This window comes from Pristiophorus japonicus, chromosome 22, assembly GCF_044704955.1.
Source record: "Pristiophorus japonicus isolate sPriJap1 chromosome 22, sPriJap1.hap1, whole genome shotgun sequence".
In the NCBI taxonomy this organism is placed as follows: domain Eukaryota; kingdom Metazoa; phylum Chordata; class Chondrichthyes; family Pristiophoridae; genus Pristiophorus; species Pristiophorus japonicus.
In genome coordinates, this window is record NC_091998.1 from 66100928 (window position 1) to 66125909 (window position 24982).

The 24982-nt window shown below is 51.6% G+C and overlaps 1 protein-coding gene across 14 annotated transcripts in view; it reads right to left on the minus strand.

Moving 5' to 3' along the window:
- Positions 1–24982, minus strand: part of LOC139235126 (ankyrin-1-like) — a 303602-nt gene that overhangs the window by 123180 nt on the left and 155440 nt on the right. For 12 of the 14 annotated variants that reach the window (XM_070866335.1, XM_070866326.1, XM_070866330.1 and 9 more), the window contains 10 exons: positions 23383–23481; positions 17283–17480; positions 16075–16173; positions 14188–14286; positions 10298–10495; positions 7178–7276; positions 5579–5677; positions 3701–3799; positions 2137–2229; positions 297–369 (listed from right to left, as the gene is read on the minus strand). In XM_070866335.1, the coding sequence (XP_070722436.1) occupies positions 297–369; positions 2137–2229; positions 3701–3799; positions 5579–5677; positions 7178–7276; positions 10298–10495; positions 14188–14286; positions 16075–16173; positions 17283–17480; positions 23383–23481 (1156 nt within the window). The remainder of the gene's footprint in view (positions 1–296; positions 370–2136; positions 2230–3700; positions 3800–5578; positions 5678–7177; positions 7277–10297; positions 10496–14187; positions 14287–16074; positions 16174–17282; positions 17481–23382; positions 23482–24982) is intronic. The other 2 variants (XM_070866331.1, XM_070866327.1) reach the window with 1 other exon arrangement.

Genomic DNA, 24982 nt, shown 5'->3' on the forward strand with positions numbered 1-24982 from the left:
TAAAAGTCCCAAAGGGCTCGGTTGAGCAAATGACTTGAGGTATGCATGTGCTCCGGATCAGAGTAGTTTGCTGGTAGTGCAGACCCTTCACCTCACATCGAGGACCCTCCATGAATAACAATCCACAAACTAATCTACCTCTGTACCTTTCTCAGGCAACCCAGGTGTAACCCATACAGAAGGCGGCAGTGCGCCAGGCTATGTTCAAAGAAGATGCTTCTACGCTCCTGGAATGACGGAATGAACAAGGTGGGGATTGTCACCGAGAGGTGTCACTGTCTGAACGCATCACTCACCTTCATCCTCCGAAACATCTAAGATTTCGTCGACAGTTTCAGGAAAGCTCAGCCTGTGCTTCTCCATGATAGTCTGTCAGGAAAACACAGACACGTGTGGTGTTAATGTCCCTCAGGGACGGAAATCTGCCGCCCTTACCCGGTTTGGCCTATATGTGACTCCAGACCCACCACAATGTAGTTGTGTCAGCTGTGGCTCAGTGGGCAGCACTCTCGCCTCGGAGTCAGAAGGTTGTGGGTTCAAATCCCACTCCACGGTCGTGAGGACATAAATCTAGGCTGACACTCCAATGCAGTGCTGAGGGAGTACTACACTGTCAGAGGTGCCGTCTTTCGGATGAGACGTTAAACCGAGGCCCTGTCTGCTCTCTCAGGTGAACGTAAAAGATCCCATGGCATTATTTCAAAGAAGAGCAGGGGACTTATCCCCGGTGTCCTGGGGTCAATCTTTATCCCTCAATCCACATAACAAAAACAGATTATCTGGTCATTATCACGTTGCTGTTTGTGGGAGCTTGCTGTGCGCAAATTGGCGGCCGTGTTTCCTTAATTACAGCAGTGACAACACGTCAAAAAGTACTTCATTGGCTGTAAAGTGCTTTGGGATGTCCGGTGGTCCTGAATGGCGCTATTTAAATGCAAGTTCTTTCTTAACTGCCCCTCTGAAATGGCCCAGTGAGCCACTCAGCTGTCAAGGCAGCTCACCACCAACATCTCGAGGGCAATAAGTGACGGCCACATCCTGTGAATGAATAAATTAAAAAGAAAGATTGGATTGGATTACCTCACTGTATCCTGAGCACTTCCTCATGGCCCGGTGAATGTATTGCCGCAGGGTATGGTCACTCCATTCTTCTGAGGCACAGCTTTCACCCCTGGTGCTGCCCGTCTATTGGGAGTCGAAATTCAGTCTCTAACACCGCCCATTAGCGTCGGAGACGGGTGGCTAAGTGCTCACCGTTGGCGGCGACCGGATTCCTTGGCTCACGTTAAATTTAGTGGGGGCGGTGCCAAAGCGTACCGCTGCGTGCTCTACCGCCACCCACGTGGTGACATCATCGAGCGTGCCACGCCCCCTTGCCGCCGCCGCCGCTGTGAGATTCGCTGAGGTCGGTGGCCTTACCGGCTTGCGTCTGTACAGCCAGGGAAAGGTAGCGGGACATCGGGAGTCCCGAGGCGGGAGCGTCCAGGGATCAAGGTCAGTGGTTATGGCTATTTTTTTAGCCGGCTGGCAGAGTCGTTGACTGGCGGCTACTTAAAGGGATGAGGAAGTGCTTCTCTCGGAGGTCGCAGTCAGCGCAGTGTTTACACACAGCACGGAGCGGGAGCCTTCCAGTTTGCAGCGGCAGACAGACATAACAGCGCAGCTTGCAAACAAGTGATTTGAAAAAATTTGGCGGCTGCATTGCTATGCCACGTCTTTTCCCGGGATCTGACTCAGAGTTCCGCGCATGCGCAATTCGCAATTCACCCCCCCCAAGCTGCAGTGTGCCACAGCTGACTCGCGTCCCCGTCAGCCCCTCGGCCGATTCTGATGAATTTCTGGGCGGGAGGTGCAAATTTTTTCACGCTCAAATTACCGCTCCGCCTGGGTTACCGCCCCAAATGAGGCGCTAACGAATTTCTCCCTGGTTTTGAATTGCTGCACCCGTCCGGTTACCACCAAACAGGTAGGCGTGAAACAAACCGCCAAGGGTCTGCCACAGCTGCCTGACACCATTTAATATCTCCAGCTGGCACGTGGGGCCGAACTGTGACAGGATTAGCGACTACATCCGGCGGAGAAAGAGGGATTCTGATCGCGTTCACCCACACCTCCATTGTTCCTGATCATGCTCACCGTGCCAATGGTTTCGTCAGTGACGATCTTTAAGACGTCCGTCACGGAGATGTAGCCCAGCCGCTTGGCGATGGCTAGCGCGGTGCTGCCGTTCTGAAAGCAGATCAGCACAGTGCTTGGTGTCAGAATCGAGCGCACACACAGAACGGACGACCAAAAACAAGCCCACCTTGGGCAACGACCCCATTGCACACTGAAACCATTCAAAACACAATTTGCATTTTTCACCCTCGCTATTTTTACCTGCCGGCTTTCTCCCCTGGATTCTTTGGGGGTGCTGCCTCGTGGCTGGAGTGTAGTTCCAGGGACTCCAGACAACCATAAGAAATAGGAGCAGGAGTCGGCCATTCGGCTCCTCGAGCCTGCTCCGCCATTCAAGAAGATCATGGCTGATCTGATCATGGGCTCAGCTCCACTTCCCTGCCCGCTCCCCATAACCCTTGACACCCTTATCACTCAAAAATCCGTCTATCTCCATCTTAAATATATTCAATGACCCAGCCTCTACAGCTCTCCAAAGATTCATGACCCTCAGAGAAGAAATTCCTCCTCATCTCCGTTTTAAATGGGCAGCCCCTTATTCTGAAACTATGCCCCCTAGTTCTAGATTCCCCCTCGAGGGGAAACATCCTCTCTGCATCTACCCTGTCCAGCCCCCTCAGAGTCATATACATTTCAATAAGATCACCTCTCATTCTTTTGAACTCCAATGAGTATGGGCCCAACCTGCTCAACCTTTCCTCATATGACAACCCCTTCATCTCAGGAATCAACCTCGTGAACCTTCTCTGAACTGTCTCCAATGCAAGTATATCCCTCTTTAAATACGGAGACCAAAACTGTACGCAGTACTCCAGGTGTGGCCTCACCAATACCCTCGATTGTAATAGGACTTCCCTACTCTATCCCCCTTGCAAAAAAGGCCCACTATCTATTTGCCTTCCTGATTACTTGCTGTATCCCTTGTACCTCACTCGCGTGATCATCATTCACAGGTGAGCGCCGCCTGGTTATTGAACTTAGGGAGGTGGCATTACTGCTGGGCTCCTCAGTCTGTGGACCCCAACCTGTCTCCACATCCCGCAGGAGTTGCTGGAGAGTGATCAGGAGCTGGAATCCTGGACTATCTTTGCTCGCTTAATCCAGGAGCGCTGAGGTTAATTGTACTTCCACTTGGCAGAGACCTGCTAACTCAGCACAGTCAAAGGGACTAGTGCCTTCTGCTCATTGCCATGACCAGGTGTCAGAAAAGCACAAAGCACAGACATTACTTCAAACTTTTCTAGCTCCTGTCTGTTTTTATCCCAGATCTGGAATATTTGTGTATAAGCAGCGAGTGGTCGTAGGCCTGGCTGAGAGGAGTTACTGAGCTCCGACAATGTGCTGAATTAACAGTCACACATCATCTCCCAGGGTCATTCAGCCACCTTGTGCGTGTGCGTGTGTTAATTCAGCTCCCTCATGCAGACACAGTCCAACCAGCTGCCCAGGGCCATCATCACTGGTGGTGCTCTGTGCAAATAACACACAAAAAAATGGAAAGATTCTGGGTTTGGTAACGCACCGTGTTGATCTCATTTGGAGAGGCTCCGTGCTTTAAGAGGAGGTTAACGATGTCCGTGTGACCTTGCTGTGCTGCCTGGTGTAGCGGTGTGTATCCGATCTACAGAGAGAGAGACGGAGTCATTAAACACACCGAGTGTACATTATACATGTCATCTGACCCGGTCACGTGACCATCTCGTTTTTATGTTCCACCTATTTCTTTTTCCCTGACAACAACAACTTGTATTTATACAGCGCCTTTAACGTAGTAAAACATCCCAAGGTGCTTCACAAAAGTGTTATGAGATTTAAAAACATTTTTTTTGACACTGAGCCGCAGAAGTAGAAATTAGCGCAGGTGATCGGTCAAAGAGGTGGGTTTTAAGGAGTGTCTTAAAGGAGGAAAGAGAGGTAGAGAGGCGGAGAGGTTTAGGGAGGGAGTTCCAGAGCTTGGGGCCCAGGCAGCTGAAGGCACGGCCACCGATGGTGGAGCGATTATAGTCAGGGATGCTCAAGAGGGCAGAATTAGAGGATTGGAGACATCTCGGGGGGTTGTGGGGCTGGAGGAGATTACAGAGATAGGGAGGGGCGAGGCCATAGAGGGATTTGAAAATAAGGATGGGAATTTTGAAATCAAGGTGTTGCTTAACCGGGAGCCAATGTAGGTCAGCGAGCACAGGGGGTGATGGGTGAGCGGGACTTGGTGCGAGTTAGGACATGGGGCAGTCGAGTTTTGGATCACCTCTAGCTTACGTAGGGTAGAATGTGGGAGGCCAGCCAGGAGTGCGTTGGAGTAGTCACCTTAAACTCTCACTGAGAATGTGGTCCATGGCTTCCAGCTCTGTGCCAATGACACCTGCTGGCGCACACGGGCATTGCACAGTGGCCTTCCTGTCCCCTTCCCCCCCCCCACACACCGAGAGCGAGCCAGTGAGCTGCGGATACATCGGGCATTGACTATGTCGAATCTCGTATCCATGGTGACTGAGTGCATCTGCTGTGAACACCCTTGTCCCTAAAAAAATATCTTTGAACAATTGAGTTGTGGAGAAATGGGAAGAGGTGCCGCACGGGCCAACATGGCGGAGCTCGAGAGAATTCCCGTGAGTGGGCTGTCCCCGAAATCCAACCTGCTCCAAAAGCCTGCTTCTTGTTGCAGTTGTATTTATGAGCGAGTCCCAGGTGGGCAGAGGAAACGTTACAAGGACACCCTCAAAGCCTCCCTGATAAAGTGCAACATCCCCACCGACACCTGGGAGTCCCTGGCCAAGGACCGCCCTAAGTGGAGGAAGAGCATCCGGGAGGGCGCTGAGCACCTCGAGTCTCGTCGCCGAGAGCGTGCAGAAACCAACGCAGGCAGCGGAAGGAGCGTGCGGCAAACCAGTCCCACCCTCCCCTTCCCTCAACCATTGTCTGTCCCACCTGTGACAGAGACTGTAATTCCCGTATTGGACTGTACAGTCACCTGAGAACTCACTTTTAGAGTGGAAGCAAGTCTTCCTCGACTCTGAGGGACTGCCTATGGTGATGACTTAAGGCTGAATGTTCAGTGTTCACCACAGCGCTGAAGGCTGACCTCGACTTTAATCCCTTTGCCCCACTAATGTCTGTAATGTATGCACCTGCGAGTATGCGCACACGTTTGTTGAGTGTTGCACGGAGCAGTCCCGTGCAATAAGTTTTTAAGTCGGTTCACGGGCTCCCAGGCAGCTTGTAATTTCTGCTATGTTCCCAGTCCCATGTTTGATGGGTGTTCAGTGATTTGGAAAGGGGTTGCCCCCGTTGCTATGGCACTGCATTTGATAACCTTATCTGTACATGTGTTACGTGTAAACCAACACAGAATTTCATTACGCCTCCAGCCCGAATATTAAAGAGCGGGTCAGAACGTGGGTACCTTTGTTTTGCAATTAACATTGGCGTTTTGCTGGAGTAGAAATTTCACCATGTTTATGTTGCCGTGGTGGCAGGCCATGTGCAGTGGGGTGTATCCAGTCTGTAACACACAAAACAGCCATTTCTTTTACACCGCATGATCGCAAACACAAGAACATACAGGTCCCACCCAAACGGCACTGACCGCGGGCAATCTGTGCATCAGTGCCTGCTTAAAAACCAGTGTCACACCTCTTTGTTTCTGGATTCATTGTTTCTCCTGAGCTTTCTGCTTCCTGGCGATTCACAACTACGTTAACCAGGCCCGGCTAAATCGTAGAATCATAAATTTACAGCACAGAAGGAGGCCATTCGGCCCATCGTGTCCGTGCCGGCCGACCAAGAGCTACCCAGCCTAATCCCACTTTCCCGCTCTCGGTCCGTAGCCCTGCAGGTTACGGCACTTCAGGAGCATATCCAAGTACTTTTTAAATGTGGTGAGGGTTTCTGCCTCTACCACCCTTTCAGGCAGCGAGTTCCAGACCCCCACCACCCTCTGGGTGAAGACGTTTCCCCTCAAATCTCCTCTAAACCTCCTACCAATTACTTTAAATCTATGCCCCCTGGTTGTTGACCCCTCTAAGGGAAATAGGCCCTTTCTATCCACTCTATCCAGGCCCCTCATAATTTTATACACCTCAATCAGGTCTCCCCTCAGCCTCCTCTGTTCCAAAGAGGAATTCCATTGTGAGGAAGTGTTGAAGAATGGCAGGAAAGACTCCTTCCTTCTAGTGCCGAACCAGCCAGTGCCCGACCCTGACCTTGATAGGAAAATTAAACAGGAGGAGGCCATTCAGCCCCTCGAGCCTGTTCCGCCATTCAATGAGAACACGGCTGATCTGTGACCTAACTCCATATACCCGCCTTTGGCCCATATTTCTTAATACCTTTGGTGAACAGAAAACTATCAATCTCAAATTTAAAATGAACAATTTTAATGAACGTCAGGTGCCGTTTGCGGAAGAGAATTCCAAACTTTGCCACCCTTTGTGTGTGGAAGTGTTTCCAAATTTCACTCTTTTGTCTCAGGCATTGATTGACAGAATCATAGAATAGTACGGCTCAGAAGGAGGCCATTCGGCCCATCGAGTTTGTGCTGGCTCTTTTGAAAAGCAATCCTGTTAGTCCCACTGCTCCCCCTTGCCCCACGCACCCCCCCACCTCCCGCCCCCGCTCATTCCCTATATCCCGCATGCCGGCAGCCGACCGCGGGGAAATTCAGTCGGCCTCCTGAGACACCGCTCCCTTGGTCCCCGAGGGTGAGTGTACAATGCCACTTTGAGCCCTGCTCTCTCATCTTTGGGCGGCAAAACTGAATTTTGCCCAGTTTGAGGCAGCACCTACCGCCCGGCGTTAAAACCAGCGCTCAGCCGGTGTCACCGGCTCAAACACGGCGGGACCAGATTTCGACCCTTTAATATTCTTGTATATTCCATCATTATGGGTAAGCTAAGCATAGTCCAGGTGGAAATCACTACACTCAGTCTGAGAGCCCACCCTCTGTGCCTGCTACAATAGTTCTGAAACTCAGCCTTGGCAACGAATCATCGAACAAGGTTACCCTCGTGGTGGGTTCCGCTCCCGCTCCGTGGGTGACGAGTATTTCGGCCACAGGAACTCGGTCCTCCTGGGCCACCAGGTGCAATGGTGTCAGGCCATTCTGTGACAGGGCGAGAGAAAAGATTGGTTGAGAATGGAGCATCATCGGTCATTGCAACAGATTCTACACTCTGCCCGGCAGCAGGGGGCGACATACTGGATGTTTGAGCAGGTTACATCCCACTCCACAATCCCAACAACAGCCCCAGCAACACCGAGACAGTTCACCCTCAGGCAAAGTACAGAATGTGCATTTATCTAGTACCTTTCTCGGCCTCAGGAGGCTGCAAAGCACTTTACAGCCAATTAAGTACTTTTCAAATATTGGCACTGTTGTAATGTAGGACATGCGACAGCAAATGTGCTCACAGCAATGAAATAAATGAGCAAATAAATAAATAAATGACGTGGACCATGTACAGTAGACACCTCAAGTCGCTGGAGAAATACCACCAACGATGTCTCCGCAAGATCCTGCAAATCCCCTGGGAGGACAGACCCACAAACATTAGCGTCCTCGACCAGGCCAACATCCCCAGCATCGAAGTACTGACCACACTCGACCAGCTCCGTTGGGCGGGCCACATTGTCCGCATGCCCGACATGAGACTCCCAAAGCAAGCGCTCTACTCGGAACTCCCACACGGCAAGTGAGCCCCAGGTGGGCAGAGGAAACGTTACAAGGACACCCTCAAAGCCTCCCTGATAAAGTGCAACATCCCCACCGACACCTGGGAGTCCCTGGCCAAAGACTGCCCTAAGTGGAGGAAGTGCATCCGGGAGGGCGCTGAGCACCTCGAGTCTCGTCACCGAGAGCATGCAGAAATCAAGTGCTGTGCCTTGGAGCTATAGGGTGCAGGGGCATTACTTGCATCGTAAAATTAAGATCTGCTGCTGATAATATTGGGCCAAAAAAGAAAGGCTTGCATTTCTTTAATGCTATCTGCAACCACATGACACCCCAAAGCGCTTTACAGCCAATCAAGTGTAGTCACTGTTGTAATGTGGGAAATGCGGCAGCCAATTTACGCACAGCAAGCTCCCACAAACAGCAATGTGATAGTGAGCAGATAATCTGTTTTAGTGATGCTGGTCAAGGGATAAATCATCGTCATCATAGGCAGTCCCTCAAAATCGAGGAAGACTTGCTTCCACTCTAAAAGTGAGTTCTCAGGTGATTGAACAGTCCAATACGGAAATTACAGTCTCTGTCACAGGTGGGACAGACTGTGGTTGAGGGAATGGTTTGCCGCACGTTCCTTCCGCTGTCTGCGCTTGATTTCTGCATGCTCTCGGTGACGAGACTCGAGGTGCTCAGCGCCCTCCCGGATGCACTTCCTCCACTTAGGGCAGTCTTTGGCCAGGGACTCCCAGGTGTCGGTGGGGATGTTGCACTTTATCAGGGAGGCTTTGAGGGTGTCCTTGAAATGCTTCTTCTGCCCACCTGGGGCTCGCCTGCCGTGTAGGAGATCTGAGTAGAGCACTTGCTTTGGGAGTCTCGAGCTGGTCGAGTGTGGTCAGTGTAAAGTCCTGTCCCTGCAGTACAGACTCACACGAGGCACATGCTGAAGTCAAGGTCACTCAGGACCTACACCTTTATTACACAGCTCTCGAATGCCACACTTGCCTGAGACCTGTCCTTATATACCTGTCTGGGACAGGTATCTAGTGTCTCCTGCAAGTGCACCCCTGGTGGTAAGGTAAGCTTGTGGTTACAGGTCATCTCTAGTTAGTCACGTATAGCATGGTAAGATACAGTTATGTACAGTAGTGTGAGATACATGACAGTCAGTGCTTCAATGCTGGGGCTGTTGGACTGGAAGAGGACACTGTCGTTGGCCCCAGGACACCGGGGATAACTCTGGTCTCCTTTGAAATAGTGCCGTGGGATCTTTTGCATCCACCTGAGAGAGCAGACGGGGCCTCGGTTTAACGTCTCATCTGAAAGACGGCACCTGCGACAGTGCGGCACTCCCTCACTACTGCACTGAAGGCCTAGATATTAACAGGGGTGGGTTGCGTACGTGGGGGAGGGGTGCAGAGTTCCGGATGGGAAACCTGGAAGCCTGTATTTTCCCGCGTGCTGTGGCGATTTATCACCGCGGCGTGTCTTTTGGGTCTGACAGGTTACCCGCCTGGAAGCCAGCCTGATCGACAGGGTTGGTTTCCAGTCGGGTGGGCAGCACTCCAGAGCAGGCCGCAGCTCCAACACCTGATCCTGGGGGCCTTTGCGAGAGGAGGGCTCTGATGGGGGGTGGGGGTAGCTTGCGGGCCGGGGGAGGGGGGCGGGCAGAGAGATGGGGGAGGGGGGTACAAGCAGCACCCCTGTTCCTCCTGGCCCACAAGCAGTGCTGTGAAGGCACTTAGCCTCTGCCCAAAGCTGTGCTTGCCTCCGAGGCCTAGGAAACCCAGCCTCCCACTGTAAAAGAGGCAGGCGGTCTCATTAACATATTTAAATTACCAGCCTGCCCCCCTGTCCCGCCCCATCTCCATCCCCCCGTTCCACCCCCCTGTCCCGTCCCCTGTCCCACCCCTGGCTCGCTCCCCCCTGTCCCGCCCCATCTCCACCCCCCTGTTCCCCCACCCCCATCCCCCCTCCCCCCGTCCTGCCCCCCTGGCTCACCCCCCCCCGTGCCGTCCTCTGTCCCGCCCCCCCCCCCCGTCCCGCCCCTGACCTATCCCTGTCTCGTCCCTGTCCCGCCCCATCTCCATCCCCCCGTTCCAACCCCCGTTCCACCCCCCTGTCCCGTCCCCTGTCCCACCCCTGACCTACCCCTGTCCCGCCCCATCTCCATCCCCCCGTTCCACCCCCCTGTCCCGTCCCCTGTCCCACCCCTGGCTCGCTCCCCCCAGTCCCGCCCCATCTCCATCCCCCCCGTTCCCCCACCCCCATCCCCCCTCCCCCCGTCCCGTCCCCTGTCCCGCCCCCCATCCCGCCCCCGTTAAACCCGGAGGTTGGTGGAATGGAGGCGGGCTCCCGAAGCGCTCGGAGGTTTGGCCGGTCGCTTCAAGGCTCAACAGACCCCGGCTAGCGGACGCACTTGAGGGTCGTGCGCCCCCCCCCCCCCCAGCTCAGTCTCACCTTGCTGCTCAGGTTGACGTTGGCTTCGTTGTCGAGGAGCAAGGTCACCATTTCAATGTGACCCTCCTGGGCTGCCAGGTGCAAGGGCGTGACTCCCTGGAAGGACTCGGTGTTGGCCGAGGCTCCGTGCCCTAGCAGGCTCTTCGCTATCTCCGTTTGGTTCTGCTTGGCCGCGATGTGCAGTGGTGTGTAGCCATTCTGAAATCAACACAGAGCCATGGTCACTCTTGTAATGTATTTGCTGCATGGGTTCTTTGCTTAAGAATTCATAGCAACACATTGCTATTAAGAATTAGTTGGTTTATTAACAAAGGTTTAACAATCACACTACACATTACCAGTTCATCCCCCAGGCTCACAACCACTTGCCCCATCGTGGATCCCCCGAACCCAACTGGCTGGGGTTTTATTGAATCTTGTGAACATCACTGGACTGGCTAAGCCACTCCCAACTCAACAGCTCTACAACTATTTTTGTGAAAACTATAAATCAAGTGCCCCCCTTAAAAAGGGGCACTAAAACCGACAAATTAAACCAATTACACTTTTTACATTATTGGATCAAATTAAAATTTGGTTGCCGGGGGTGATGATGCACTCCAGTCCCTCTGGCGCCCACCTCTTGCGGAAGGCCGTGAGAGTACCGGTGGTGGGATTGAACCAAGGACTTTTAGACCTTCAGTCCAACATCTAACGCTCTCCCAACTGAGCTATTTTGGTCCGACAATGTGATAAACCCTGTACAGGCACAGGTGGGTGTTGAAGCCATAATCTTCGGTTTACCAGATACGATGCCTTATCACTTGTCCACAACACCCTTCAACAGCTCCACAAACCCATGAGCTGCTCACAGGGGCATACACTACAGCTGTGAACCTCCAGTTTTGAGCAGGACAGTTCTGCTGCTCATCCAGGCCAACTAAACCAGTCGACGACTCGTGCATTCACTAACAGTTCACAAGGTCATAGATTGGGCATGTTCCTCCTACACTCCCTGCTTTCTGCACTTCCTTGCCTGAGGGGCTGTGGGGCAGGTATGGATGGGTGGACAAGGGGTCGTGACAGTGGTCTTGGGGGAGCAGAGGCTCATGGGAGGGTGACGGGGGGGTCGTGAGGGGGGTCTTGGGGAAGAGGAAGGTCATGGAAGGGTGGGGGTTTCATGACGGGAGTCTTGGGGGGAGTGGGGATTCATGTGAGGGTGAGGGGGAACTTGGGGAAGTGGAGGGTCATGGAAGGGTGAGGGGGTCTTAGGGGAGTGCGAGGTTATGGAAGGGTGGGGAGGGTCGTAAGGGAGGTCTTAAGGGAGTGCGGGGTCATGAAAAGGTGAAGGGGTTGTGAGGGGGGTGTTGGGAGAGTGGGGGGGGTCATGGAAAGGTGAAGGGGTCGTGAGGGAGGTCTTGGAGGAGTGGGGGTCATGCTGGGCACCAGCAGCCTCCTGCTCCCTCACACTCGCGGAGATTATTCAGCACGTGAGCCACGGTAGAGAATATTGGCAGGCTATTTGGCCATGGGGGTCTTTACGACCATCCCCGATCCTGTCCATACCTGAGCTTCAAAAACACGTGAGGGAGCTCGGGGAGATTTCCACCTCCCGAACTCACAACCCCAGCTCAATGCAGCTGCTCAGTGCTGGAGAATGATAAACATCTTGCACGGTTAGATGTTGTAACTTGCTGCGTAACGGAGCAGGTTGTTTCGCTAGCAGAGTGCGTGCATCAAGTAACTGCATACTTGGGCTGTAAACTGACCAAAATGTCCGATATTTGGCAAAACAAACGCATTTTGCTGAGCAAGGAGTAAAGAGCAAATCTTATTCAAATACACGAGTGAATGAAGTAGGTCTGGATGGAAGTTTCCGCTGTCTGCTGCTTAACTGGAGTGTTCACTCATTCACGATTCATTCCACAGGGTTAGACTGTATTTAGGAACCTGAGACATTATTGACTGGTGCTCTGAGGCAGCTCTCAGCCTTTCCCACCTTGACCCCTCTCCCAGTTCTCCCCCTCCTCTCCCCGCCCTCTCCCCCCCTTCCCCCCACTCTCCCCCGGCTCTCCCTGCCCTGCCCCCACTCTTCCCCACGCTCTCCCCCCCTCCCCCCTGCTCTGCCCCCCACTCTCCCCCCACTCTCCCTGCCCCCACTTTCCCCCGGCTCTCCCTGCCCTGCCCCCACTTTTCCCCACGCTCTCCCCCCCTCCCCCCCGCTCTGCCCCCTCTATCCCTTTTCCCGCTCTCCCTGCACCCCACCACTCTCCCTGCTCTCCTCCTTTCCCCGCCCTGCCCCTGCTCTCCCCGCGCTCCCCCCGCCCCACCCCCCTCTCCCTGCCCCACCCCCGCCCCGCCCCTCTCCCCACTCTCCCCCCGCCCCATTCCCCTCTCCCCGTGCTCCCCCCTCTCCCCGCGCTCCCCCCTCCTCTCCCCGCGTTCCCCCCCTCTCCCCGCGCTACCCACCCTCCCCCCGCGCTACCCCCCACGCTCCCCCCCCTCACCCCGCACTCCCCCCTCTCCCCGCCCCACCCCCACGCTCCCCCCTCTCTCCCCGCGCTCCCCCCTCTCTCCCCGCCCCACGCTCCCCCCTCTCCCCGCCCCACCCCCACGCTCCCCCCTCTCTCCCCGCGCTCCCCCCTCTCTCCCCGCCCCACGCTCCCCCCTCTCCCCGCCCCACCCCGCCCCTGCTCTCCCCGCACTCCCCCCTCTCCCCCCTGCCGTTGCTCCTCTCCACACAGCCCCACCCCACCATTCCGTGCTGAGGGAGCAGGTGGTTGATCCTGTTCCCTGGGATCTTCCAGTGTCACTGGAGACAGATGCTGGGTGGCGATGGTGTAGGGTGAGTGGCTACTCCTCTCTGTGGAGAAATCCTTGATTCCGCTCCTCACCTCCCACAGATATTCCAGCTGGGAATTACAGGAGGAGGGCGATTCGAACCCTTATCTCACCATGGCCTGGCACAGTACTGCAGCATTGCTGTACATCTCAACAATGCCAAAGGGTCTTCTCCTGAGATTAGCAAAGGCATCACTCCCGCCAACACCAATGTCCTGAGGATGTCAGATGATGAGTTGAGAACACAAGAATATAAGAATTAGGAGCAGGAGTAGGCCCTATGGCCCCTCGAGCCTGCTCCGCCATTCAATAAGATCATGGCTGATCTTCTACTTCAACTCCACTTTCCCACCCAATCCCCATATCCCTTGATTTCCCTACAGTCCAAAAATCTAACGATCTCAGCCTTGAATAGACTCAATGGCCCAGCTTCCACAAACCTCTCAGGCAGAGAATTCCGAAGATTCACCACCCTCTGAGTGAAGAATGGCCGACCCCTTATCCTGAGACTGTGAGCCCTGGTTCTAGACTCCCCAGCCCGGGGGAAACATCCTCCCTGCATCTACCCTGTCAATCCCCCTCAGGATCTTATATCTTTCAACGAGATCACCTCTCATTCTTCTAAACTGCAGAGCGTATGGGCCCGATCTACTCAATCTCTCCTCATAGGTCAACCTTCTCAAACCATTGCATTGATGCCCATTTAAAACAGAGATGAGGAGGAATTTCTTCCCTCAGAGGGCGGTGAATCTTTGAAATTCTCTGCCCCAGAGAGCTGTGAAGGCTGGGTCATTGAATATATTTAAGGTGGAGGTAGACAGACATTTGAGCGATAAGGGAGTGAAGGGTTATGGGGAGCGGGCAGGGAAGTGGAGCTGAGTCCATGATCAGATCAGCCATGATCTTATTGAATGGCGGAGCAGGCTCGAGGGGCCGAATGGCCAACTCCTGCTCCTATTTCTGATGATGTGGTGTGATGACCGCTGCTGATTGCTGTTGCCTGACTGGTCAAAACCCATGGCCCTGCAAGGGCGGCATAATTGCTGGCACTTTGGCGAAATGGCACTTACCCGAGCTGTCGCGTGCGGAGATGCATTTTGCGTGAGGAGAAGCTTCACGATGTCGTGGTTGTCATGGTGAACGGCCACATGGAGAGGGGTCAGTCCATTCTGCAGGGCACAAACAGGGTCAGTGTGCAAGGAGAAGACGCTCTCTTTATTGTTTACACAGCAGCATTGTAAAGAAGCATTATGCCCAGGAATAGAGTTCAGCGAGTCCATTCACAGCTATCTGTTCACACCGGACGGAATGATGTCGGCCGCATTGGCATGCCAGCAGAATAAACGAGCTCTGATCATCTGATTGGATGGTTTAGATTTACCAATCCTGGCAGATGACTAGATTCCCGTTGCCAGGCTAGGGTGATGCGTTGCATTTTGTGCACACTGAGCATGCTCCATGCAGTGCACTGCAAGAGTGCCTCCAGTCCACGGTTACAGCGAAAGGAGCGTGCGGCAAACCAGTCCCACCCACCCCTTCCTCCAACCACTGTCTGTCCCACCTGTGACAGAGACTGTAATTCCTGTAATGGACTGTACAGTCACCTGAGAACTCACTTTTGGAGTGGAAGCAAGTCTTCCTCGATTTCGAGGTACTGCCTATGACGGATGGTTGGAGGGCAATGGGTCACTCACATCTCTGGCTCAGTCAATGATCCACAGGCTGCAACTGAATCTAACGCCTTTATTTACAATGTTAGAGTCCTGCTGACTCGCTCACTCTTTCCAACAGCTCACAGCTGTGATCTCTGTATAGAATCATAAAATCATAGAAATTTACAGCACTGAAGGAGGCCATTCGGCCCATCGTGTCCACGCCGGCCGACCAAGAGCTATCCAGCCTAATCCCACTTTTCAGCTCTCGGTCCGTAGCCCTGTAGGTTATGGCACTTCTGGTGCACATCCAAGTACTTTTTAAATGTGGTGAGGGTTTCTGCCTCTACCACCCTTTCAGGCCGTGAGTTCCAGACCCTCACCACCCTCTGGGTGAAAAAGTTTCCCCGCAAATCCCCTCTAAACCTCCTACCAATTACTTTAAATCTATGCTCCCTTGTTGTTGATCCCTCTGTCAAGGGAAACAGGTCTGTCCTATCCACTCTTGTATATACCTCAATAAGGTCGCCCCTCAGCCTCCTCTGTTCCAAAGAAAACAACCCCAGCCTATCCAATCTTTCCTCACAGCTAATATTCTCCAGTCCAGGCAACATTCTCATAAATCTCCTCTGTACCTTCTCTAGTGCAATCACATCTTTCCTGTAATGTGGTGACCAGAACTCCACGCAGTACTCCAGCTGTGGCCTAACTAGTGTTTTAACTCCCTGCTCTTGTATTCTAGGCCTCGGCCAATAAAGGCAAGTATTCCTTATGCCTTCTGAGCCACCTTATCCACCTGGCCTGTATCCAGATGTCAGGACCATTGGTCAGCCGATGATTTGACTGGGCCTGTACTCAGACTGAGGCTCTAACCTGGCTGCTTGAAGGCAGTGATTCACTTCACAACAATAATCATTTTCATGCACTTAAAAAGCAAAGATGTTCATGCCATTGACGACACAGTGGGATGATGCTTGAATGAATGAGCTCATGTGACAGAAGGAGTGAGCTTTCGTGGATTAAATGGCCTTTTCTCATCTTCGATTTTCCCGGTTATTTTAAAATACGAATGACCCGGTTTTTCCATCGTCGATATCATCCCAAATTTGGTGCAGTTTTATTCTATCTCCCGGCATGTCATTGGCCCATTACTGAGAGCCTCTACAAATCCCCAACCATTGACTCGACAACTAGCTCAGCCTGAACTGCTATCCCTGCTTCTCCTGTCGACTGTTTGGAGATTATTTGTCGCTGGCCCACTCCCGAAACAAATGGGACCTGGGCTGAGTGGGGCATGAGAGATACCTTTCCCGCAGCATTGGGCTGTCCACCTTGCTGAAGCAGCAGTTCTGTCACTTGTAGCTTGTTGTACTTTGCAGTGACGTGGAGTGGGGTGAACCCTTTCTGTGAACAAACAGACAGACAATCAAACCGTCGACAGAAGCCGACAATTTCTTACGTCCCAATTACCGCTCCGTCTCTGCTGAAGCCATTGCCGCCTGCTGATCCCTCCAGGGTCAGCTGACCTCCACCATCTGGCACAAAATGGCCACTGTTTCGGTGTCTGCCGATGGACTGACAGTAGGCTGCTCTACTGAGGCATGGCCGCCGAACCCAATCCTGCTCTACCCCCACAGTGTGTACCTCCTGGCACGCTTTCCAGGAACTCTGAGGGGCCGAAATCTGGTCCCGCCATGAGGCGGTGACACCGGCTGAGCGCTGGTTTTAACGCCGGGCGGTAGGTGCTGCCTCAAACTGGGCAAAATTCAGTTTTGCCGCCCAAAGATGAGAGAGCAGGGCTCAAAGTGGCATTGTACACTCACCCTCGGGGGCCAAGGGAGCGATATCTCAGGAGGCCGACCGAATTTCCCCGCGGTCGGCTGCCGGCACGCGGGATGAAAAAAATGGAAAAAAAAGTTTCCGACACTTTCCCTTCCCCACACCCACCCTTCCCCACTGGGCCCATTAATAACTAAATGCTAAAAATAATAACCATAACCAATGGTCTTGATCCCTGGACGCTCCCGCCCCGGGAACCCTGATGCCCCGCCATCTTTCCCCGGCTGTACGGATGCACTCACCAAATCCCGCAGCGGGGGCGGCAAGGGAGCGTGGCACGCTCGATGACATCACCACGTGGGTGGCGGCCGAGCGCCCAGCGGTACGACTGCCCAGCTAAATTTAGCGGCAGGCCAGGATCCCAGTCGCCACCGACGGTACGGACTTAGCCGCCCGCTAACCGTCCCTCTCCGGCAGTAACGGGCGGCGTTAAAAAATGAATTTCGGCCCCTGAGTATTTTCCTCCCGAGCCCAGGGATGCTGAAGGCAACTGTTGCCCATCAGCAGCTGCCCCAGATGAGACCCGTCACTGAGGGTGGAACTCTGCGATCTCTGTGGCTCAGTGCCCTGATGAGGACTATCCTCGCCCGCTGGGACTCATGCATTCTCACTGGAGGTGCCATTCCCTCTCTCTGCACTGAGCGAACTCGCTGCTCCATCAGTCGTTCACGTACCTTCGTCATCCGGGTTTGTGAGGCCCCGTGTTCCAGCAGCACTTCTGCTACCTCCGCGTGCCCCTCCCGTGACGCAATGTGCAGCGGCGTGTGACCTGCCGTGGTCGCTGATTTCGGGCACGCCCCATTCTCCAGCAAGAGCTTGATGACCTCCAGGTGACCCAGGCGGGCCGCGCAGTGCAGGGGAGTCTGGTCATCCTGTGTGGGCAGAGAGGCCAAAGGGCGAGTCAGAGGACAATCGGGATGGATTCCGCGGTCAAAATCGGACGTGCAAATCGGATAGCAACTTCGGCTGATTGCACGCGCACCGTTAAACATGGAAATCCGAAGGTGCTGCCCGAGATGCTGCTCTCCTCCAAAAGCTGTGTGATGCCGAAAGACTCACCAATGAAATGAACGGAAGTGTGAAGATGCTGTACTTACCGCATAGATACGCATTAAACTCTCCAGAAAAAGTTAGGGCCATTCCAGTATCAGTACTCTTTTAACGGAGTGATATGTCCTAATTACTACCAAACAACCTCTCTGGCACTGAAAATTAACCGTTACAAGTGTGGCAACTCATTATTTCCGATTTTAATTATTGTTGGAGACTTTAAAAAGTCAATAAATGTAAAATTTTTAAAAACTTTTTCTTTCAGTCTCTTTTATTTTTCTCTCTATTAATCCAATCTTTCCATTTTTTTTGCTGTCTGGATCTGATTTGACAGCGAATTCATTATTTGAGCTGACACTTCCTGGTTCAGACTCTGCGCTGCTCGTTATTGATTCTCCAATCTGATTGGTTAAGGAGAGACACATTTGCTCCCCCTGCTCATGCAGGACCCAGCTGCCCCACAGAGGCACTTCGATCTCCAACTTTCAGTGAGTTCCAGTGTGAAACCCCATACTACTGTAACGGCTGAAAGCATAATACGGACCGAGGTCTCTGATTATAACTCACACAATGCCGGCTCAGGCCGTGAATACACTGCAGCATAAACATCGATGAGATGTTTGCCAGAGAGTATTAAACGCAATCTGCATCATTCCAGAATTAACTTGCAGCTCACTGCCCAGTATTTGTAATTCTGTACATGAACTACCTGAACCCCTCGATTAGATTCCAGCCTATAACTCACTCCCGGGTATCTGTTATTCTATATATAAACCCCCCGAACCCCTTGATTAGATTCCAGCCTGTAACTCACTCCCGGGTATCTGTTATTCTATATATAAACCCCCCGAACCTCTCGATTAGATTCCAGCCTGTAACTCACTCCCGGGTATCTGTTATTCTATATATAACCCCCCCGAATCCCTTGATTAGATTCCAGCCTGTAACTCACTCCCGGGTATCTGTTATTCTATATATAACCCCCCCGAACCCCTCAATTAGATTCCAGCCTGTAACTCACTCCCGGGTATCTGTTATTCTATATATAACCCCCCCGAACCCCTCAATTAGATTCCAGCCTGTAACTCACTCCCGGGTATCTGTTATTCTATATATCAACCCCCCGAACCCCTCGATTAGATTCCAGCCTGTAACTGACTCCCGGGTATCTGTTATTCTATATATAACCCCCCCGAACCCCTCGATTAGATTCCAGCCTGTAACTCACTCCCGGGTATCTGTTATTCTATATATAACCCCCCCGAACCCCTCGATTAGATTCCAGCCTGTAACTCACTCCCGGGTATCTGTTATTCTATATATAACCCCCCCGAACCCCTCGATTAGATTCCAGCCTGTAACTCACTCCTGGGTATCTGTTATTCTATATATAACCCCCCCGAACCCCTCAATTAGATTCCAGCCTGTAACTCACTCCCGGGTATCTGTTATTCTATATATAACCCCCCTGAACCCCTCGATTGGATTCCAGCCTGTAACTGACTCCCGGGTATCTGTTATTCTATATATAATCCCCCCGAACCCCTCGATTGATTCCAGCCTGTAACTCACTCCCGGGTATCTCTTATTCTATTTATAACCCCCCTGAACCCCTCGATTAGATTCCAGCCTGTAACTCACTCCCGGGTATCTGTTATTCTATATATAAACCTCTGAACCCCTCGATTAGATTCCAGCCTGTAACTCACTCCCAGGTATCTGTTATTCTATATATAAACCCCCGAATCCCTTGATTAGATTCCAGCCTGTAACTCACTCCCGGGTATCTGTTATTCTATATATAACCCCCCCGAACCCCTCGATTAGATTCCAGCCTGTAACTCACTCCCGGGTATCTGTTATTCTATATATAACCCCCCCGAACCCCTTGATTGATTCCAGCCTGTAACTCACTCCCGGGTATCTGTTATTCTATATATAACCCCCCCAAACCCCTTGATTGATTCCAGCCTGTAACTCACTCCCGGGTATCTGTTATTCTATATATAACCCCCCCGAACCCCTTGATTGATTCCAGCCTGTAACTCACTCCCGGGTATCTCTTATTCTATATATAACCCCCCCGAACCCCTCGATTAGATTACAGCCTGTAACTCACTCCCGGGTATCTGTTATTCTATATATAAACCTCTGAACCCCTCGATTAGATTCCAGCCTGTAACTCACTCCCGGGTATCTCTTATTCTATTTATAACCCCCCTGAACCCCTCGATTAGATTCCAGCCTGTAACTCACTCCCGGGTATCTGTTATTCTATATATAAACCTCTGAACCCCTCGATTAGATTCCAGCCTGTAACTCACTCCCAGGTATCTGTTATTCTATATATAAACCCCCGAATCCCTTGATTAGATTCCAGCCTGTAACTCACTCCCGGGTATCTGTTATTCTATATATAACCCCCCCGAACCCCTCGATTAGATTCCAGCCTGTAACTCACTCCCGGGTATCTGTTATTTTCTATATAAACCCCCCTGAACCCCTCGATTAGATTCCAGCCTGTAACTCACTCCCGGGTATCTGTTATTCTATATATAAACCTCTGAACCCCTCGATTAGATTCCAGCCTGTAACTCACTCCCAGGTATCTGTTATTCTATATATAAACCCCCGAATCCCTTGATTAGATTCCAGCCTGTAACTCACTCCCGGGTATCTGTTATTCTATATATAACCCCCCCGAACCCCTCGATTAGATTCCAGCCTGTAACTCACTCCTGGGTATCTGTTATTCTATATATAACCCCCCCGAACCCCTCAATTAGATTCCAGCCTGTAACTCACTCCCGGGTATCTGTTATTTTCTATATAAACCCCCCCAACCCCTCGATTAGATTCCAGCCTGTAACTCACTCCCGGGTATCTGTTATTCTATATATAACCCCCCCGAACCCCTTGATTGATTCCAGCCTGTAACTCACTCCCGGGTATCTGTTATTCTATATATAACCCCCCCGAACCCCTTGATTGATTCCAGCCTGTAACTCACTCCCGGGTATCTGTTATTCTATATATAACCCCCCCGAACCCCTTGATTGATTCCAGCCTGTAACTCACTCCCGGGTATCTGTTATTCTATATATAACCCCCCCAAACCCCTTGATTGATTCCAGCCTGTAACTCACTCCCGGGTATCTGTTATTCTATATATAACCCCCCCGAACCCCTTGATTGATTCCAGCCTGTAACTCACTCCCGGGTATCTCTTATTCTATATATAACCCCCCCGAACCCCTCGATTAGATTACAGCCTGTAACTCACTCCCGGGTATCTGTTATTCTATATATAAACCTCTGAACCCCTCGATTAGATTCCAGCCTGTAACTCACTCCCGGGTATCTCTTATTCTATTTATAACCCCCCTGAACCCCTCGATTAGATTCCAGCCTGTAACTCACTCCCGGGTATCTGTTATTCTATATATAAACCTCTGAACCCCTCGATTAGATTCCAGCCTGTAACTCACTCCCAGGTATCTGTTATTCTATATATAAACCCCCGAATCCCTTGATTAGATTCCAGCCTGTAACTCACTCCCGGGTATCTGTTATTCTATATATAACCCCCCCGAACCCCTCGATTAGATTCCAGCCTGTAACTCACTCCCGGGTATCTGTTATTTTCTATATAAACCCCCCCAACCCCTCGATTAGATTCCAGCCTGTAACTCACTCCCGGGTATCTGTTATTCTATATATAACCCCCCCGAACCCCTTGATTGATTCCAGCCTGTAACTCACTCCCGGGTATCTGTTATTCTATATATAACCCCCCCAAACCCCTTGATTGATTCCAGCCTGTAACTCACTCCCGGGTATCTGTTATTCTATATATAACCCCCCCGAACCCCTCGATTAGATTCCAGCCTGTAACTCACTCCCGGGTATCTGTTATTCTATATATAACCCCCCCGAACCCCTTGATTGATTCCAGCCTGTAACTCACTCCCGGGTATCTGTTATTCTATATATAACCCCCCCAAACCCCTTGATTGATTCCAGCCTGTAACTCACTCCCGGGTATCTGTTATTCTATATATAACCCCCCCGAACCCCTTGATTGATTCCAGCCTGTAACTCACTCCCGGGTATCTGTTATTCTATATATAACCCCCCCGAACCCCTTGATTGATTCCAGCCTGTAACTCACTCCCGGGTATCTCTTATTCTATATATAACCCCCCCGAACCCCTCGATTAGATTACAGCCTGTAACTCACTCCCGGGTATCTGTTATTCTATATATAAACCTCTGAACCCCTCGATTAGATTCCAGCCTGTAACTCACTCCCAGGTATCTGTTATTCTATATATAACCCCCCCGAACCCCCCGATGTAACTCACTCAGCTGTCCACTGTACTATTGATAAATTATTTTTGCCGTGCCAGCAGCCATCAAACCACGTGAGCTGACTGCTCAGAGTGACTGTCCCCAGCTCGCTCTCAAACAGACAGTTTTAGGGCAGTAAAGTTAGCAATGATGTCTGAATGAAAGATGTGTATTGAGAGCTCAGTTTGCCACGGTTAGGATTGTAATTATATTTGTCAGGCTGTTGCTTCCCTTTAAGAGCAGGCCAGTGGTTGACTGAGACTCCATCAGCACTGCTCTTTGGTGTATGTAAGGCTGATCGGCACAGAACACGCACTGGGACACAACAGCGTGCAAGCGATGCCTTATGAAAAACAGAAACGTACTTCCCTGCAGATATCCGACTTCACTTAAACAGGAATACATATTAATGGTCCTCGCTGTGGTAAAATTATACCTGTGTGATATGTTTAGGTGCTTGGGGGAAGTTGCCATGCTAAAGGCTTGTGCCAGATTCAGACACTTGGAAAAGGACCCAGTGCCCGAGTAGAAATATACTCAACTGCCTGTGATTGTGGGACTCTCGTTTTATGGGGGTGTGGGGAGGAGGGGGAGAGGGGAGCAGGGATAATTCAATTTGTCATTTTGCCCCCTCCCAACTGAAAGAAAAAGAACAGGTAAAATGCAACAAATGCCTCACTGCGTGCGTTGTTGGAAAGCCCGACCCCGAGGGGCGTAAAGCAAGACAATGGCCAGAGTCGCACAAAGATTCACAGCTTTGTTTTAAAGAAAGCAGTATGATGTCACAAAAAAAGCTGCACCAGAGAAGGAGGTTTGAAACTCAGGGCCTTGCCGATGAAAGCTCCAAATGCTGTCTACACACGCGCGCACAATCACACACACACACAATCGCAATTGCACACACTCACACTCACACACAATCACACACTCACAATCGCATACACACACACTCACTCACAATCGCACACACACACACTCACTCACAATCGCACACACACACTCACTCACAATCGCATACACACACACTCACTCACAATCGCATACACACACACTCACTCACAATCGCACACACACACACACTCACTCACAATCGCGCACACACACTCACTCACAATCGCGCACACACACTCACAATCGCATACACACACACTCACAATCGCATATACACACACTCACTCACAATCGCATACACACACACACTCACTCACAATCGCACACACACACACTCACTCACAATCGCACACACAATCACACACACTCACTCACAATCGCGCACACACACTCACTATCGCACACAGTTGCACTCGCCCGCACCCAATCACCCACACACGTTCTCCTATGTCTGGACAGAAAGATCTCGTCTGTTGGACTCACTTTGGCTTTGGCATCAACTTGGGCCTTGTTTTGGAGTAAAAAGCGTGCCACCTCAGTCTGCCCGGCTCTGGCTGCCATGTGCAACGGAGTCTCTACTTTCTGCAGCAAATAAAAAAAGAGGAAACAGAAGATTTACCCCAAAGAAATGGCTCACAGAAAACTAAGATGGCCTAAACGAGACTTTCCGTTTGGCACCTAGCACTCTGGTATTGTGCTCCAGGTCCTGGGCCTACACAGCGGGGCCAGGCAAGGGAGCCAGTGCCTCTCACCCAGCAAGGGTTTACTGTCAACAGAGGAGCTGGCGAAGAGACAGACCTCCTCCCCCATCCCCCCCACACAAGAGGCCATTCCATTCTCACACGTGTGACCTGAGAGAACCCAGATCATGGCAAGCCCCCAACTCTAACTGTGGCACAAAGACTCCAGTGCAAGCTGGCTGGCTGAGGATTCAGTGGGGCCTTGCTGGTTGGACTGAGGGGCCTATTTGCTTCTGTCACCCCTCTTCTGTGTCCACAGCTTTGTAAAAGGAACAGCTTTAAGAAGGAGGCAAAAAAAAGCAAGGCAAGCAGAAGTTGAAGCAGAGGCTTTAAAAATTAAGAGCTTAAAGGGAAAGGAGGAAGTAGAGCTCGATCAAAAATATATCTGAAAGATATTTCTTCCTTTGACTGCTGGATCCAGTGGGGAAGGTTGGCACGGAGCGTGTGAACAAACGGCCAACTCCAAAAGTGACGTTGAGCCAATCCGTTGCATTTGAGGAGGGTTTGGGAAACGGGTTGTGAGTCAGGCCGGTGTGTTGGCATGGCGAGGCTGCTCACGGGGATCGCCGCACAGTTTCTGGCCAGAGTAACACAATTTGGTTCCAAATGCCCCGGAGAGCGTGTGGAACGTGCAGGTTTCTGATGTAAATCTGAGTGAAAACAAAAGGGTTCGGTAGCATAGTGGTTATGTTACTGGGCTAATAATCCGGAGACCTGGACCAATGATCCAGTAGACGTGAGCTCAAATCCCACCACGGCAGTTGGGGAATTTCAATCCAGCTAATTAAATAAATCTAGAATAAAAAGTTAATATCAATAACGGTCAACATAAAACTATCGGATTGGTGTAAAAACCCATCTGGTTCACTAATGTCCCTTTAGGGAAGGAAATCTGCTGCCCTTACCCGGTCTGGCCTATACGTGACTCCAGACTCACAGCAATGAGGTTGACTCTTAACTGCCCTCTGCGGTTCAAAGTGGCTCACCACCTCCTTCTCAAGGGCAATTAGGGATGGGCAATAAATGCCGGCCTTGTCAACATCTCAGAAATGACTAAAAACAAACTTTCCCTGGCCAAGAGCTACGAGATAACGATGGAGCACGGTACGGCTGGAAGTTGTGTCACAACCCACAGCAGACAGAAAATGCCAAGGAGTTTGATTCTGGCTGCGGTGGAGATTACCCCTTACAGGAGGTCAGTACTGCAGGGAATTTAATGGCCAGGGTCATCTCCTGGACTAGTTTCGATCGCCTGGATGGGTTGGAGAGGAATTTCCCAGATTTCCTTTTCCCCAAATTGGCCTAGGTTTTTAATGTTCTGTTGCCTGGCCCAGGAGATCACG